This window comes from Mastigoproctus giganteus, chromosome 3 (genome assembly GCF_048544385.1).
Source record: "Mastigoproctus giganteus isolate SK-2022 chromosome 3, ASM4854438v1, whole genome shotgun sequence".
NCBI lineage: Eukaryota > Metazoa > Arthropoda > Arachnida > Uropygi > Thelyphonidae > Mastigoproctus > Mastigoproctus giganteus.
In genome coordinates this window covers 88,213,572-88,230,932 of record NC_143577.1, presented here as the reverse complement: position 1 = coordinate 88,230,932, position 17,361 = coordinate 88,213,572, and the positions used below count along the sequence as shown (strand labels likewise).

The 17,361-nt window shown below is 35.5% G+C and overlaps 1 protein-coding gene across 2 annotated transcripts in view; it reads left to right on the top strand.

Moving 5' to 3' along the window:
- Positions 1-2,792: 2,792 nt before the first annotated feature.
- The window catches only part of LOC150088139 (5-phosphohydroxy-L-lysine phospho-lyase), a 51,459-nt gene continuing 36,890 nt past the window's right edge, over positions 2,793-17,361 (top strand). The window contains exons 1-3 of one of the 2 annotated variants that reach the window (XM_090370586.1): positions 2,858-2,967; positions 11,271-11,662; positions 12,205-12,323. In XM_090370586.1, the coding sequence (XP_090226712.1) occupies positions 11,640-11,662; positions 12,205-12,323 (142 nt within the window). In that variant the 5' untranslated portion in view covers positions 2,858-2,967; positions 11,271-11,639. Of the gene's footprint in view, positions 2,968-11,270; positions 11,663-12,204; positions 12,324-17,361 lie in introns of both variants that reach the window. The other variant, XM_090370585.1, reaches the window with a different exon arrangement.

Genomic DNA, 17,361 nt, shown 5'->3' with positions numbered 1-17,361 from the left:
TTCTGTTAGGAGTAACCTTACTTTTTCCTCTAGTTGTTCTGCGGGCAGTTGTTTCAATGTATCTATGAGACTACTGGTGAATTTATCTGAGACCTGCTTGTCAAACTTGTCCCAGTTTACATTTTTTGTTTTGTATCTGGGAGACTCCTGGGGGATTCTGTTACCATGAGGGTTCTGCATCGTTGTATAGGTGAAAGTGATCACTGCATGGTGATCACAACCGTGAAGACAAGTGGACATGAAAAGAGCCATTATACAGTTGTTCTAGCTTGTTGTGCCGACGGAACCAAGCTGCCTCCTATGCTGATTTTCAAACGCAAAACAATGCCAAAGGAAGACGTTCCTCGAGGAGTTATTGTCCACATTCAAGGGTTGGATGGATCAGGATGGGATGAAGATCTGGTTTCAGAAAGTTGGAGCAGGAGACCAGGTGGGCTCTTACACAAACCTGCCCTATTGGTGCGTGATCAGTTCAGGGCACACAACAAAAAACACAAAGAAGATTGCTGCAGAGCAAAAAACAAAACTTGCCGTCATACCTGGAAGCTTGACATCTCAGCTCCAACCACTTGGTGTCAGCATTAACAAACCCTTCAAAGCTGCCATGAGAGCCGAATGGAACCAATGGATGAAGTCTTCTGGGGACAATTTGACACCAGCAGGAAGAATGAAGAAACCAACTGTAGGAGAAGTTTGTACCTGGATGAAAAGATCCTGGGATAATATCAAGATTGAGATCATTGTCAAGTCATTTAAGAAGTGTGGCATTTAAAATGCCATAGATGGAACTGAGAACGAGGCAATATATGAAGATAGTGATTCGTCATCAGACACAGATGAGGACAAGCTAATGGATGGGAGTTTTGACAGTGATGAGGAGTTGTATGAATTTTATGATGAATAAAACGAGTTCAATAACTTTATGTAAGACATTTTTTTTTTCAAATTTCGGGCCCTAAAATTAAGGTGCGTCTTATACATGGGGAAATACGGTACTCTATTCCTCTTTATCTATCATGTTAATGAAAGTAAAGACAGTATGCTACTACAACAGGATCTAGAAGAGTTAGACAGATGGGCTGAGAAGTGGCAACTGAAGTTTAACAATGACAAATGCAAAGTACTCCATATGAGTAGCAGTAACCTAAGATAAACTTACCAAATGTGTGGTACTACACTCAGGGAGGTGGAGAATGAAAAAGACCTGGAGATAATTGCCCAAGCAGATATGAAGTTCTCTGAGCAGTGCAGACGGGCTGCGAGAGCAGGTCATGGAATTTTGTTAATGATATATAGAAATTTTTCTAACAGAGACAAGGAGGTGATTATCCCCTTGTATAAGGCAATGGTCAGGCCACACTTTGAGTACTGTATAGAGGACTGGAGGCCTCATTTTAGGAAGGATGTAGACAGGGTCAGATTTCCCATTAGGCAGTGCCTAGGGCCTACGAAGGAAGGGGAAAAAAAAAAAAAAAACAACAACAACAACGCTTCACTCTTTTGACTATGACTAATGAAAAACGAGCTGAGAAAACATGTGCGGGGAGCGCATACGCTGTCTAGCGACTGTTCTTGAAACTACAAGAATCGAAGTGATGGGCCTCCTTCAATTAAGGTGATTTTTCATTTATTATAATTGAAATTTGAGTCACGTTAATTGGCATGATTTGCAGTCAAAGTGTTAAAATAGAAGAAACATTTTACCCCCACACCCTCATTTAGCACATTTCTGAATAAAATTGCCTAGGGCCTAAGAACACCAAAATCAGCCCTGTATATCGAGTTGCTGTAACCAGTACAGAGTAGGGCAACAAGATTGGTGAGAGGAACAAAGGGGTGCACTTACGATGAAAGGCTTAAGTTCTGAAAGTTACAGCATCTGGAGACTAGGCACCTGCCAGGTGATCTGATTGAGGTGTATAAAGCCTTGAATGGTTTGAGCAGGCTCAATGTTGACGGGATACTTCCGCTTGCTCAGATTAAGAACCTGAAGGGGCATAGATTCAAATTGAGGAAAGACAGTTGTAGAATAGATGTGCGGAAGTTTGCTTTTAGCCAGTGGGTAGTTGATTGCTGAAACAGACTTCCATTTCTTGTTTTGGAAGTTAATAGCTTAAATAAATATAAGTCTGAACTAGACAAACATTTGGAGTGACCGGATGGCTGAAATGGGAAGGTATTTATTTTGTTGATGCTGTTCAAGCTTGCTTTCTTGCATCGTATGCCTCAACTAATGCTAATGCTAATCATCTCTTAATTCTCCTAATAGTTTTTCATCCCCGTCCTGCGACGGCTACTGGTATCAGGTGCGTGGGGTGGTTTCTTCCCGTTAGTATTATTGGTCAAGGAACTCTCTGACTTCATGATTTTGGTATTTGAAGTTACATGTAATTATTATTATATTTTTGTGTATTTTTTATATTTAATTTAATTTATTATTATATTTTTTTATTTATCTCGAACACTAAAGATATCTAGTTACAGTACTTGCAAAGGCGATATGCGATTTTCATTTCCTTGAAAGAAACGTTTTAAAAGCAATTTCTGGAATTATCGATATTTTGTGTTTTTAATAATCCGATTGCCAAAATAAGTAAACGCTCTTTTAGTCTTTCGGAGGATTAAAAAAAAAAATATATATATACAGTATATCAGGATGGTATACATGTCGCAAGTGATAAACTATAATATACTGCGCTCTAATTGGTTGATAAAAACCGCGTGCACCCTGCGTTTGCTCAAGGCTGATGCTGCATGCAGCGTATAAATAGACGTTGCGGGCCTAGGATATCTGTACTGGTCAGGTGACATTTGCTTGCAGCTTGGCTAGAGTGCGGTAGAGTCACTTAGTTACTTTGCGGAGAACAATTCGTTTATACCGTTAGCGTAAACCATGTGCAGCTCAATGGGTCCACTTGAGAAGCTAGCGAAAGAGGACACTATCCGTATGCGTAGAACGTTGATCGGGTAAGTTCACCTTTTAGATTTAAAAAAAAAGTGTTAGTGTTATAAGTTTCTTATATTTATTTCAGTATGTGTGTGCACCGGCATTAATATAGGTGGAATTAAGAAGTGTATTTAATTATTTATTTATTCCAGTTTTATATTTATAGTGTAAATTATTCTTTGCAGATTCATTTGGTGCACGAAGCAGGCGTTCGTAGAAATTTAGTATGCAAGGCAACAAGATCATTTACCCTACAATCTAGCAGAAGTTTATTTATGTTTTTATTTTATTTAAATTTACAGATGTTTGTTTTATATGAGTTGCTATTATGAAGTTATAGTGACTGCGTCGGTATCGAGCTGAGATAGGATAGAACTGCAGCAACGCGGCCCATAAAGACGAGGGCTCAAGGGTATTTTTATTTTTATTTTTTTATTATAACTGTATGAAATAAGATAATTTAGACAATATGAGATATACTTAAATGATGCCAATTCGTAACCTAGTTAAGTACTGTAGTTGACAACGTACAGAAATGATGATATTGCACTAACTTGTACATAACCGTATGAAATATCTGTAATTATAGAATAGTAGAGAGCCACCATACGTTGTTTGTTAATTTTCCTGTAGTGTGTTGTTTATTTTATTTATTTTTTTGAAAGTCATTTAGTAAATTTCAAAATATTATATTAGACTATAAAAGAAATTCTATAGGGCAAACCAGATTAAACGACACGCTATTCTAGCCTTGAACACAAAATAAGCCGCCAAACTTATTAGAACTAATTAGTGATTTTGCAAAGAAAGGCACGGAAGATGAATTTTTAATAAGAACAAAGTTTATAAATTAACACAATTATAATGTTATAGATTTCTAACTTGCTAATTTTGATGTGCCAATAATATTTATAATTTAGTCTTGTTTTATATTTCTTAAAATACATATCATTAATAAGGCATTGGTGATTTTGTTAAGGGCCTATAACTTATAGCCACAAAATTCTTTAACTCCCCCCCCCATTAATTTTTAATTATTTGGTAGTTGATTTGATTTGGCTATGACGTACTTAAGTAGATAGAGCACTTTTTCATTAGCATTAGTAGAGGCATATGATACAAGAAAGCAAACGTATGTAGCATCAGCCGGAAAAAAAAACCTTCCCATTTCATCATCCATTAATTCCAAATGTTTGTCTAGTTCTGCCTTGGAACTTAAGTTGTTGACCTTTGCTATAACAGATGAAAGTTCCAACTATCAACCATGTGCTGGCTAAAGACATTTCCGCACATCTATTCTACAATTGTCTTTCCTCAATTTGAATTTATCCTCTCGGGTGAGTAATCTGAGCAAGAGGAAGAATCCATCACCATTCAGCTTGTTCAAAACATTAAAGGCCTTGTACACCTCATTTAAGGTGCTTAGGCTCTAGAAGCTGCATTTTGCAGAACTTAATCCTTTTTTGGTAACAGCAACCCTTTGTTCCAATCTTGTTGCCTTCTTTGGCCTGTATATGGTATTCAAGGTTTAGCCTGACCATTCCCTTATACAAGGGGACAATCACCTCCTTAACCCTGCTAGCAAAATTCTTGTATATCATTGACAAGACACCACGAGCTACTCTTGCAGCCTGTCTGCATTGCTCAGAAAACTTCTTCATATCTGACTGCACAATTATCCCCCAGGTCCTTTTCATTCTCCACTACCCTGAGTGTAGTACCACCACCCAGCTGATATGTTACTCTGGGGTTACTGCTACCCATATGCAGTACTTTACATTTGTCAATGTTAAATTTCAGCTGCCACCTCTCAAACCATCTGCTCAACTTCCAGATGCTGTTGCAATAGCGTATTATCATTACTGTCATTACCAACCTTCGTATAGTCTATAAACTTAACACAGTAACCCTTTAAAAACTTATCAGTATCATTGATAAATATCAAAAACAACACCGGACCCTGGGGGACTCCACTAATAACATTAGTCCATGAAGAGTAGTGTCCATTGATAACCACTCAGACTTCTCCCACTGAACCAGCCTCTTATCCATTGTAGCAACTTGCCCTTAATGCCATTCTGCTCCAATTTGTGTAGTAGTCCATGTGCCACAGTATCAAAAGCTTTCCTAAAATTCAACTGTATTATATTAAAATTATTTTTTGCATCCATTTTCTTTGACCGCATAGTATCCAATCAAATTTGTTAGACAAGACTTACCCTTAACAAACCCTCTGCTGTGCCTGAACTGTAACTGCAGTCTTGTCTAGATGATCCAGCATTGCTTCCTTAACCAGTGATTCCATTATTTTCATGGAATAGAAGTTAGACTAACTGGTCTATAATTACTTATCACCCTTTGATAACATATCCAGTCCATGTGGACCTCCCCTGAGTCTAAGGAAGCTTTCATAATTATGGCTAAGGGTTTGCTTACTTCCTTTAATATAACTGGATTGAACCCCTCCACCCCAGGTACCTTCCTTATGTTCAATTTCTCCTCCACTTTGCTTTCAGTTATTACAAATTCATTTTATAATTATTACAAAATTATTTTTAATACATTTTGTATTAAATCACTAGCATTCAGTTTGTGTGATAAAATAAATAATTAAAGGCAAATACAGACAGCCTTCGGTATTTTGCAAAAAATGAGCAATGATGTGGGTTTTGCGATACTTGAATCCAAGCCAGCCATGAGGGGGTGGGGGTGGATGTTGATTAATATGCCCACCAGGATAAATCCTTCCCACATACATTATTCAAATAACTAAAATTTAGGTTTCAAATACTTATAGGGAGATACTACCTGTGAGACAGATGTTTAGGATAAGTAAATGTTTTTCAGAGAATTTCACCTTATCAGTGAGAGAGATATATATAATTTTTTTTTTTTTTTTTTAAAATAACATATATGAATGCAGTATTATTTGTTTCTCATCTGTAAGTATTCAAGTAGCCAGGCACTTTATTTCACCTTTAGGATTGTATTCTATTTCTGTATTTGTAAAATTTTGCACTATTGCTTCAGTTTGACATACTGACAGGTCCTGCAGAAAAATATTTATTGCTAGCCAGTAATTTGAAATTAGTGGTTCTTATTTGTATCTTAAGTCTTTAATATTGTATGTGCTGCTTTTTTGTCACTTTGTGTGAATTGGGGGGGGGGGTCTTATGAATCATTAGTAGAGACATGATGCAAGAAAGCAAGCTTAAACAGCATCAGCCAAGAAGGGTTAAAAAAAAAAAAAAGTTCCCATCCACTTGCTCCAAAAGTCTATCCAGCTATTCCTTGAATTTATTTAAGCCATCAACTTCTACAATAATGGATGGAAGCTTGTTTCGGCAATCAACTACCCACTGACTAAAGGCAAATTTCTGCATATCTATTCTACAACTGTCTTTCTTTTATTTGAATTTATGCCCTGTTGTGTTCGTAATCTGAGAAAGAGGAAGAATCCCATCAGCACTGAACGTGCTCAAACCAAGGCCTTTTACACCTGAATCAGATCACCTTGCAGGTGCCTAGTCAGCAGCTGCTGAAATTTTCAGGACTTAAACCTTTCTTGGTAAGAGCACCTCTCTGTTCCCTTCACCAATCTTGTTGCACTTCTCTCCACTCATTCTAGAAATTCTACATCCTTCCTAAAATGAGTCCTCCAGACCTGTATGCAGTACTCAAAGTGTGGCCTCACCATTGCCATATACAAAGGGATAATCACCTTATCCCTGCTAGCAAAATTCCTGTATATTATTGTTAAGACCAATGATCTGTTCTGGTAGCCTGTCTGCACTGCTTTGAAAATTTCATATCTGACAGCACATTTACTCCCAGGTATCTTTCATTCTCCATCACCTTGAGTATAGTGTCATACAGTTGGTACATTTCTCTTGAGTTACTGCTACCCATATGCAGTACTTTGCATTTGTCAATGTTAAACTTCAGTTGCAACTTCTCAGCCTCTCTGCTCAACTTTCCTAGATGCTGTTGTAGTAGCATACTGACATTAACAACCCTGCCAACCTTTACGTTAAGCATTGGACATTAATATCATTGATAAATATACAAAACAATGGACTCGACACTGAACCCTGTGGGGATCTCCACTAATAATATTAGTCTACAAGAGCAATTCATTGATTAGTACTGTCTTTTTCCACTCAACCATCCTTTTAGCCATTGTAGCAACTTGCCCTTAATGCCATACTGCTCCAATTTGTAAGTGCTGGTTATTGTGAATTGAATTTTAATTCTATTAAATGGCAATTCTAATAAGTGAAAAATTGGAGGACTATTATCCACGCTAGGATACTTGTGACCTAGGTTTTAAATAATTAAAATAAAAAATATATATATATTGGCTTGAATGGACTGGAAAAAAATTAATGCTATTCTGGTCCATCATACACATGAACATATGTCCTTATATGAACACTCATTCCATTTGCAAAATTTCTTTTTGACCCTTGGTCCATATGTAGAAGAATTCAGCTATGAATTAAACTTTAATATTAACAGAAATGATCAATAACAATTTTCATTGTATTACTTTTATTTTGGTGTTTTTTCCAGCAATGTTCATGGGAGTTCAAATCAGTATTGAGAATAAGGTGTGTCAACTCTGCAAATAACAATGGATGTAATTTTTATTACATCCATTGTTATTAGGAATTAAGTGCCATTTTAGACAGTTTAGTTCTTATGATATCACTATCCTGATTTGGATCTGCCAATTGAAACACATTTGGAAGCCTTGATGAATAGAACATCAAAAGGCTTTTTCATTTTAATATTAGAATAGCTAAATGTTGCATGAGAATGAAACTTTGTCTACTGAGGGAGGACTACCTCCGGTCCATTGCCAAAAGGTGACTATTTGGTTCTGCTTTGAACTTCACCCAACTCATTACTTCTAAGCAATTAATTTAATCCATTGATCCACATAAGCTTCCTGAAAGTGAGCTGCAGGGATGGAAATGTCTTTTGGGCACATTATGTAGTAGGACAGAAAGATGGACCTGATTCCTAGTAACATCTGTATTGGAGGGCTTGGAACTAAGAGCAGCATTCATTTGCTTCTCTCATTTCTGGTACTAATGCGATCCCACTGTTTTACTCCCTAAGAGATATATATATAATTTTTTTTTTTTTTTTTTTTTTGTTTTGTTTCTCCAACCAATAAGAATATAGGTTTCTTATTTGTTTTACTTGTCCTCTTCAAAGATGTTGTATACCTCACTTTCATAGATCTTAAATTAGTTCTATATTGGTTCTAATTTAATCCAGAAATTGAACCTTATATACCTCAGTCTTAAAGTAGATCTAGCCAATGTGATAAGGAAGCTTATTTTTTTTTTTCTGGATAGTAGTTGATATGGAGAATAGTCAAATTAAATCACAGCACTCATTAAGCATTCCAGAATTCATTCATCTGAATTGTACAAAAATGTTATGTGATTGTGTGTTTTTAGTAACATTTTTGGATATCTGTAAATTTTTCATAATTACAGGCATGTATTAGCAGTGGTAAATGATGCAAGAAAGCAAGCTTTTTTTTTTTTTCCCATATTCTTTTTCGTGTGTAATCTCCGTCTTGGAGGTGGAAGGCCATCAAACACCAGTAGGAGTTTCTCTACTCCTATTGAATAAAGATAATTCATTATTATCTGTGGAAAGTCACATTCAGTCTTTAATATTATCCATCTGGTTTCTTTTTTCTTTCTGCTGGGTCTTTTGTTGAGAATTTTCCCCTTTTTAAGGTCAGTTTAGGTATTTCATGTTTTGAACCCCTTATGATATGGCCACAGTAGCCTGTATTCAGTCTGCAAATTTTGCAGACAATTCCATTGTAATTGGAGAACATTTTTTAAGATGTAATAATAACATTAATTTAGAATGTTTTATGTTAATTTATTAATAGTTCTCTTTTGGAGTCACTTATTTGAAGGAGATATCTATCTCTTTTCTTAATTTTTAAAGTAATTTAGTATAGTAAATGAAAGTTGTTATTACTACATAAGTGCATACAATTAAATTAAGTCATTTTATTTTTCATATTGTGTGCATGGTATTTAATAGATATGGCATGCATGCCTCTTAATAAGACTAACTCTTGACTGCTATTATAAGCTGAACTCTAGATCAGCAACAATTTCAATTTATCTGTATTTTATATGGTAGTGAAACTGGCTTTAAACTGATAGCTGAATTGTTTTTAGTTTTTTTATATGTTAAATTTATTTCTGTCTTCTCTTGTTCAACCTTTCTCATTGATATTCTATTTTATTATTACTTTTTTATTTCATTTTTTATTATCTTATTTCTTGCACCATATGGCTAATTTTAATATTAGTCTGTAATTTGAGAAATTTAAGATATAATTATAAGATTAATTTAGAATGTTTTATGTTAATTTATTATCAATTATTTTATTAATATACTTATTGTTTAAGATAATTTAAGAATATTATTTTAATTAATGTGTATCTACTCTTGAACATTTAATAGTATAGTATGCTTCTGTAATGCGAATAGGGACCTCCTTGGCTGAAATAGAAACAAGTCTTTACTACTCTTATAACTGATTAACGGGACTGTTGCTCAACATAGTTTAAAAAAATGTGGTTAGCTGGGGGTATAAAATGCTATTCCAAACATGACAGTACTCTTTGGTTGGTTGGAAATTAACCATGGATCGAGATTCCTAATGTAAAAATGTTTCCTCATTTGTTTCAGTTAGTGTATAGTTTCTGAAAAAAAATATTGATGCATATAGTGACATACAATTAATTTGTACGTACTGAATCATTAATATATTGTCTTATTTCATTTGTCCACAGCTGCAAATACAACAAGATCAGTTCAATTCTATGTAGAACTTTCTTTGGCAGTCTGTAGCACCTTTTTATGAAGTTACAGAATTGTACTTCTGCATGGGTGGAATTTTTAGTACTATTATTTTGATTCTTCATTCATTGTATCAAATCACTGTTTATTTCATTATGATTTATGAAATAACTGCCATTGGATGGCAACTTATTAGCAGTTGATCTCTTTGGCCAGAACTTTCTATTTATTTTATGTTCTGAATAACTAGTAGATAACGTTCACATAATTTTCATTTCTACGTTAAGTAGCAGAACAGTGAAGTTTGCTAGGCTTTGTACATAATGATATTCAGTGTTATCAGCTCTTCTAATTTTTTCCTTATGTAGCAAAGGAAAAAACATATCAGTTAAGTACAGTTATTCTTTTCCCCATGGTATTCTTGTTCTGTTTTCGTTGATTCTCTCAGTTGAGTTTGTCTTATTCTATAATTTATTTTGTTTGAATTAAATATACTTTTATTAATAGTGAGATAAAGCAGTGAAATATTTTGTAATTTTAAGTGTTTATTATGCATTAAACAAAGAGGTTGATAAAAATTGCATTTATAATTGCTAATATTTAATTTTTTTTTCTGAATTTTTGCAGTTTTAACATTGTTATTGTAAAATGTTTCAGAAATTAATGCCAAACATTCCTGAACAGCAAGAGAACCAAAAAGAGAGATTGATATACTATAAGTCACCCAACTTCCAGAATCTTTAAGTTTATACATAACTAGAAAAGAACAGTGAAAGCTTAAAAAGCGGTACTCACCTTGAAATTAATCTGCGATAGTTTACTTAGGTAGCGTGGTTAATGTTTAAGTTGAATGGTTAAATTGAAAAATTAAAAGGGAGGGAAGTAGGTAAAAGTTGACTGAGTTAAATGGGCGCAAGGAAACAAGTGTACACATCCAAATCCTTGGTTGTGTACACATCTGTTTCCTTGCGCCCATTTAACTCAGTCAACGTTTACCTACTTCCCTCCCTTTTAATTTAACCATTCAACTTAAACATTAACCACGCTACCTAAAGTAAACTATCGCGGATTAATTTCAAGGTGAGTACCGCTTTTTAAGCTTTCGCTATTCTTTTCTAGTCTATTAACACGGTACTTGAAGATTTCTAAAAATTTAGTATTGTTTATACATAACTTGACTTGTCGTCTTTAAATGCTAAAACTGCTGTTTCTGAGTTGCTCTGCTGCAGCCTATATAAAAGGCAATAAATGTCTTTATGTAACTTTAAATAAGTTCCTATGCTTTTCAGCTGGAATTAATGTTAATTGTATATGTCTAAACTAAATTTTATTTCATTAGTTAGATATCTTTGTTTGTGGTGAATGTTTAGCAAAATTTCTGAAGTTTAATATTTTATAAAATTTTACCTTTATTTCTTTAGCCACCTTCGGTTGGCTGCCATAGTGCAACAGATACTAATATAAGAAAACTTTTCAGCTATTTTATAGGTGAGAAGAATGCTCAACAAAAATTGCTCCAAGACATCATCCATGAAGGAACAAGATCCATTTTTGTAAAATTTTCATCAATCTGTAATAGAACAATGTGTAAAGTCATGCTGTTTCTGAAAATAGCATGACTAGTGAAATAAACATTTTAACTATAATGTATCAGCCCAAAATTCAATGGGTTGAAGCCACTCATCTCTCTAGCAGGGGAAAGAACATTCATTTTGTCATCCATGTCTACTGTGTGTAATGGTGATTCTGTGAATGAAGATGAACCTCGGCACCAGATGTAAATAATTTTTCAGAAGTCTGTGTGATTTTGTTTTAATTGTCACACAGGCATCTTAATTGTAGCAGCATGGTACGACCAAGAGGGGGAAGGTATGAGTTTCTATTTCATGGTTGCTAAAGATAAGTATTTGATTTCAGCTTAGTGACTTTACCTCCTAAGTAACTTTTTTTTTTTTTGTTCTTTTTGGTTACCTTAAAATTTAGTTTCAGAAGGTAATTACTAGATTAATTTGGTTTTTCCTTCCCCTCTGGTCATCCGGTGTTCTTTTTTTATTTCTCTCCTTGAAATGAAGCATGACTACAATTCATTGCATCAAAGGATTGAAGTAATTATTCCACATTTTTAACTGCTTTTGAATAAAAAAAAAAATTAAGATTATTATAAACTCTATACCTGTCTGATGCTCTGAATTTGGACTAGCTTTATGGACAGTAAATCACTGTGGCTAGTGATGTATACTTTGAACTTTATCTTATTTCTCAACTGAATATATTGCAATCTGGAAAAAATTATTTGGGGAATTTTTTTAAGTTTTTTTTTTTTTCACTAGTCACAGGTGTTTTACTTAGTTCATCTATGAAATTATTATTCACATAAAATACATTCTAATATATTTTGTTCTTGTTAACAGGGGATCGTGTGCACTGTTTTTTAAGTCTAGTCCACTGAAAATAGTTCGGGGAGAAGGACAGTACATGTTTGATGAACAAGGAAGACAGTACTTAGACTGTATAAATAATGTTGCACATGGTAAGTTTGTCTATTGATATTTTCAATCTTTGCTTAGCTTCTATGAAGTCAATTAGGATATATTCATGTATCTGTTCAAATGTTTCACATAGTTTACAAATTGATATATTGTAGACATTACATAGTTGTTTATAATGGACTTGTTTAGTACAAATAGCACTAATCAAGGCACATTACTTGTTTAGCAAGCTGCACTTGCAACTATTTAACAGTCAAATCTTTCTGGATCTTCTATTGAATCTTGACATCAAGCCTAAACAAAAATGAATGGAAGCTGAAACTATGTAGTTAGAAAGAAAAATGGATGTTGTACTTTATTTTCAAAATATTAAAAAGATCCTCGAAACAATATTTCCCTGCATGATTAAAGAGACCTGTGCGCTCTGGATTCACTAAATTACAGTTGCTCAGAGTGAAACGGATACAAAAATACAGGTTGCGACAGGTTTAATAATAATAGGAAATATGCATACGTTATTTTAGATTAGATACAAAGCTTTAGATTGTTTAGTTAACCTTCTTCAGTGAAATGAATGACAGAATTAACACGTAATCGCCTCCGGCTGCCAGATCCCACAATTCTACGGACTACCGAAAGTACATAAAGAAGGCACACCACTAAGACCCATTGTATCCTGTTGTGGCTCACCGAGTTAAGAATTATTTAAGTTTGTTTCGAGGCTCCTTTCTCCCCTAGTAGGCAAGACCACCAACACAGTCTCCAACAGTAGTGAATTCATAGAAAGGATCCATATCATATCCATCTTACAAGATCAAGTTATGGCATCGTTTGATGTAGTTTCACTTTTTACCTCCATCCCAGGAGAACATGACATCACATGTGCAAAACAACTCTTAGATAGTGACGAAACCCTTGGCATCAGAACCAGTCTAACACCAGATGATATCTCCACCACTCTCAGACTGTGCTTAACAGGCGGTGCAATCATGTTTAACGACTCCATTTACCAGCAAGTACATGGTACAGCCATGGGTTCCCTGGTTGGTTCGGTCACGGCAAACATCGCGATGGAGGAATTAGAGGGTCGTGTATTTACAAATGTACCAGATCCCATTGCCTTTTGGTGTTGATATGTGGACAATGTGTTCGTAGATATCCCCAGAAATTCAGGTGACCGAATCTTAGACCACCTCAGCTCTGTCACCTTTCATAAAATTCACGATCAAGCTAGAGTCAAACAATACTATACTTAGACACCCTTGTCCGGCGCGAGGGCATGTGCTTGAAGACAACAGTCCATCGTAAACCTATGTGTGCTGGCCAATTTACCAGCTTCTGGTCAGCACACGCACATAGCCATCTTCTTGCCACTGCACGAACCTTACTAACTTGCGCCTGGACACACTCTAGCTCTGTAAATGAGAGGTGCGCCGAAATCGCTAAAGTCAAGGCAGATCTTACGAGGTGTGGCTATCCCATCAATACCCTTGACAGGTGTGACCTACAGACACGCGACCACGTAGCGACTGACAGAAACATCCAAGGTGATGACTCAGCCACGAGCACCTTTATCCCATACTACCCAAACCTATCACAACAGGTCTGTAGAATCATAAAATGATATGGGATAAAGTGCGTACAACTCCCAGGCAGAAAATTACGATCCCTCATCTCTAAGTTAAAAACACCTGTCCCCACCCTACTACAGAGTGGATTAGTCTACCGCATCTCTTGCCGTGACTGCGCTAGCTGCTACTTTGGGGGAAACTGGGAGACAGCTCGAAAAACGCCTTTCCAAACACAAAAGAGCAATCCGCTTAGCGGATGTAGAGCACTCAGCTATTGCCGAACACGTTTGGACAACCCACCACGACATTGACCCACACCGCGATGTCGTGATTGTGGATAAGTCCCGCCATTATCTGTGCCGCACCTGGTTGGAGTCATTAAACATCAAATGCTCCAATACCTCAGTGAACAGGAACAGTGGTTGTCAAGTCCACCCTATCACCGAAGCAACGATCCTGTCCATTGACAAATGCTGGCCACGTCCACATACATCACAGCCACAGGCTTCAACATCAAACAATTAATCATGCACTTCACGTACAAGATTGGCAGTACACACCTCCATTCTAACTGTCATTTCATTTCAACTGAAGGTTAACTAAACAACCGAAAGCTTTATCTAATCTAATATAACGTATGTATATTTCCTATTATTATTAAACCTGTCACAAATCTGTATTTTTGTATCCATTTTGCTCTGAGCAACTGTAATTTAGTGAATCCAGATAATACTTCCCTGCATTATATTTTTCAGTTAACATCTGGGTGATGCTATTGTTCCTTCAGTGATGGCACATGCTCTTTAGGAACAGTTACAAGTCCATGTAGTCTACGTGTTGAGTGACTGAACGAATTTAGTTCTTTTTAAAGAGCCTGTTTTGAGGAAAGTCATTGGTTAACTAAACAACCGAAAGTTTTGTATCTAATCTAATATAACATATGTATATTTCCTATTATTATAATTAAACCTGTCACAATCTGTATTTATGTATCCGTTTCGCTCTGAGCAACTGTAATTTAGTGAATCCAGATAATGATGAATCCAGAGCGCACAGGCCTCTTTAATCATGCAGGGAAGTATTGTTAAAAAAAAAAAAAAGCTCATAAGTGTTGTTTTAAGAAGCTATTTCAATTTTTCCACTAACCTGCATTGACCACGTATAATTTTCATTTCATGCTATTTATAAACAATTGCACTCCTGCATAAATTGGCTTGTCTCTGTATTGTACTATTTCAGATGAACAAGTAAAGGTTTTCATTAGACTTTCTGTAAGTAGCACTTTTGTATGGCATGCTTTTCATTCTCTCAGTGCATTGCATTGGTCTCTTATTTCAAACAGCACTTCACTAGAGAGCTGGCCTTAGGGCATGGCATGCAAGGTGGTTGCAGAAATTGTGCTCCAGTTGACAAAAATAGTCCACTTTTCACATGAAAATCTAACTGCAAAATGCACAAAAGTAGAGCTTGAAGAGCAATATTAAAACTTGCATGTGGTCAGTGATGTTATTAGAACTTGGTTATGTTTTCATTACTCTGTACATATTTTTTCAATGTCTATGGGAAATAAATTCTTGCTGTACGAGCACGCGCTAGGAACAAATTAACTTGTAAAGTTGGGAACTACCTGTATTACATAAAAAGGACAAGCTTTATTTGCCAGATAATTCATATTTCTTTCTTTTTTTCTAACTGTCTGTTGGATGCACCATTGCAATCTGAACAAGAAAACAGAAATGAAGAATCAAGAATTTCTTGATTCTTCATTTGTTTTCTTGTGTATTTCTGAAGCTCTTCATAGCAGGTTAGTTTTTGAAATTTTTTTTTTTTTTTTTTTTTTACTATAATATACTGAACTATAGTTAATATATAGTCTAAATTACTACAGTTATGTAGGTTTTTATTTTTTTATTTTCACCTGATGTAAGGAGTGTATCAGTTGCAAATTAGAACTTTGTGTGTTACAAGAAGAATGAGTTGCTGAAGAAATAAGTGCTTGCCCTAGGGAAAAAAAGTAATTGGGAGCTTGTCAGGGACTAAGAGCATCTCATAATCTGCCAAATGATGCACCCCTGATTTGTGTCCCAGAAAAGACTACTCAAGTGCAGACTGCTTTGGTTAAAGGTGATCTTGTTTTATTGGGTTTTTGTTTTATCGGGTAACTCTATTGTCAAGGAAAATGGATTTGGGAAACACTTTTTGTAATAAATGTAAGTGATCCAGAACCAGTGTTTGCCAGGAGCAACAATTGACATTACCAACAGATTGTTAGATTTTAAGGCAGGTAAAGCGCATTAATTGAAGGTACCCTTAAGGGTTCAGGGAAACTGCTAGTTAGTGGGAAGAATGGTAATTTGGATTCATGCTCATCTGATGAGGGTCAAATTAATGCTTTCACCCGGCTCAAGAATGTTTGTTGCCGCAACAGCCCATGTTGATAAGGTGTTCTGAGGGTTGCAATATTTCATGTGGGGGGGGAGGGGGAAATAAAGCTTGGCATGTGAACGAAAATAACTACAATGGGTGTGTCGGGGGAAGTAAACTATAGAAGATTACTTAGTCTTGACTGTGTCTACAGTAATGTCAGGAGTGTTGTCAATAAAATAGCTGAATTTGAACCCCTGGTTAGAACTAATGCTGACATAATGGGATATATTTTTGCTAAGGGAAATGTGGTGCCACATGAAAACTTGATGATTAGTTTTTACTATGGAATGTATTTGGGTAAGATAGAAGGGGTGGGAGTGGTTATGCTTCTTATCAAAACCATTGTCAGAAAGTCATTAGTTAGAAGATGAAGAAAGGTGTTACAGAAGTTAAAGGGAAAGGGTTTTAACTTCAGAAGAAGGGGATTCTGATGGTATAAGGAACTATATGCCATATAGTTCCTTGTATCATCAGAATTAATTAGGAGAATTCCAGAGGCAACACGAATACATTAGAATTATGGAATACCTTTTTTAAAGGAATATCACAAAGCCATTAACCAATGTATACCATTAAGAAAATACAGCATGAAGAGGGTGCTGAAATGGATGAATGTGGAGCTGGATGGTCAAATAGAGCAGAAAAATATAGCATGGGATAGTTACAGAGTGGAAAGTACTAACGCCTACAACATTTAAGTTATTTTTATAATAGTACCACAAATAAGGTTAGTTAGGCCAATGCTACATATCAGAAGGCATTGACTAAGAACAAGGAATTAATATTAATCAAAGAAGCAAGCTGATCAGATCTGACCCTTGTGCACTGTTTGTAGGGAAAGTCTTAGATAACCCAGCTGATGTTGCGGATAAATTGGTATTTGTATTTGCTGACAAAAGACCTTTTGTGCAAGGGAGGCTGAGCCATATGCAGTTAGTAATTTTGTAATTACAGATGACACTTTATTAGAAAAGTTGTGTATAAAGGCAAGTAAGGCTTTCAGAGTTGGTGACATATACCTGCTAGTTTTGAGGGAGACTGCCAGGGAGTATATTGAACCATTGAGGTTAATTATGAGTGA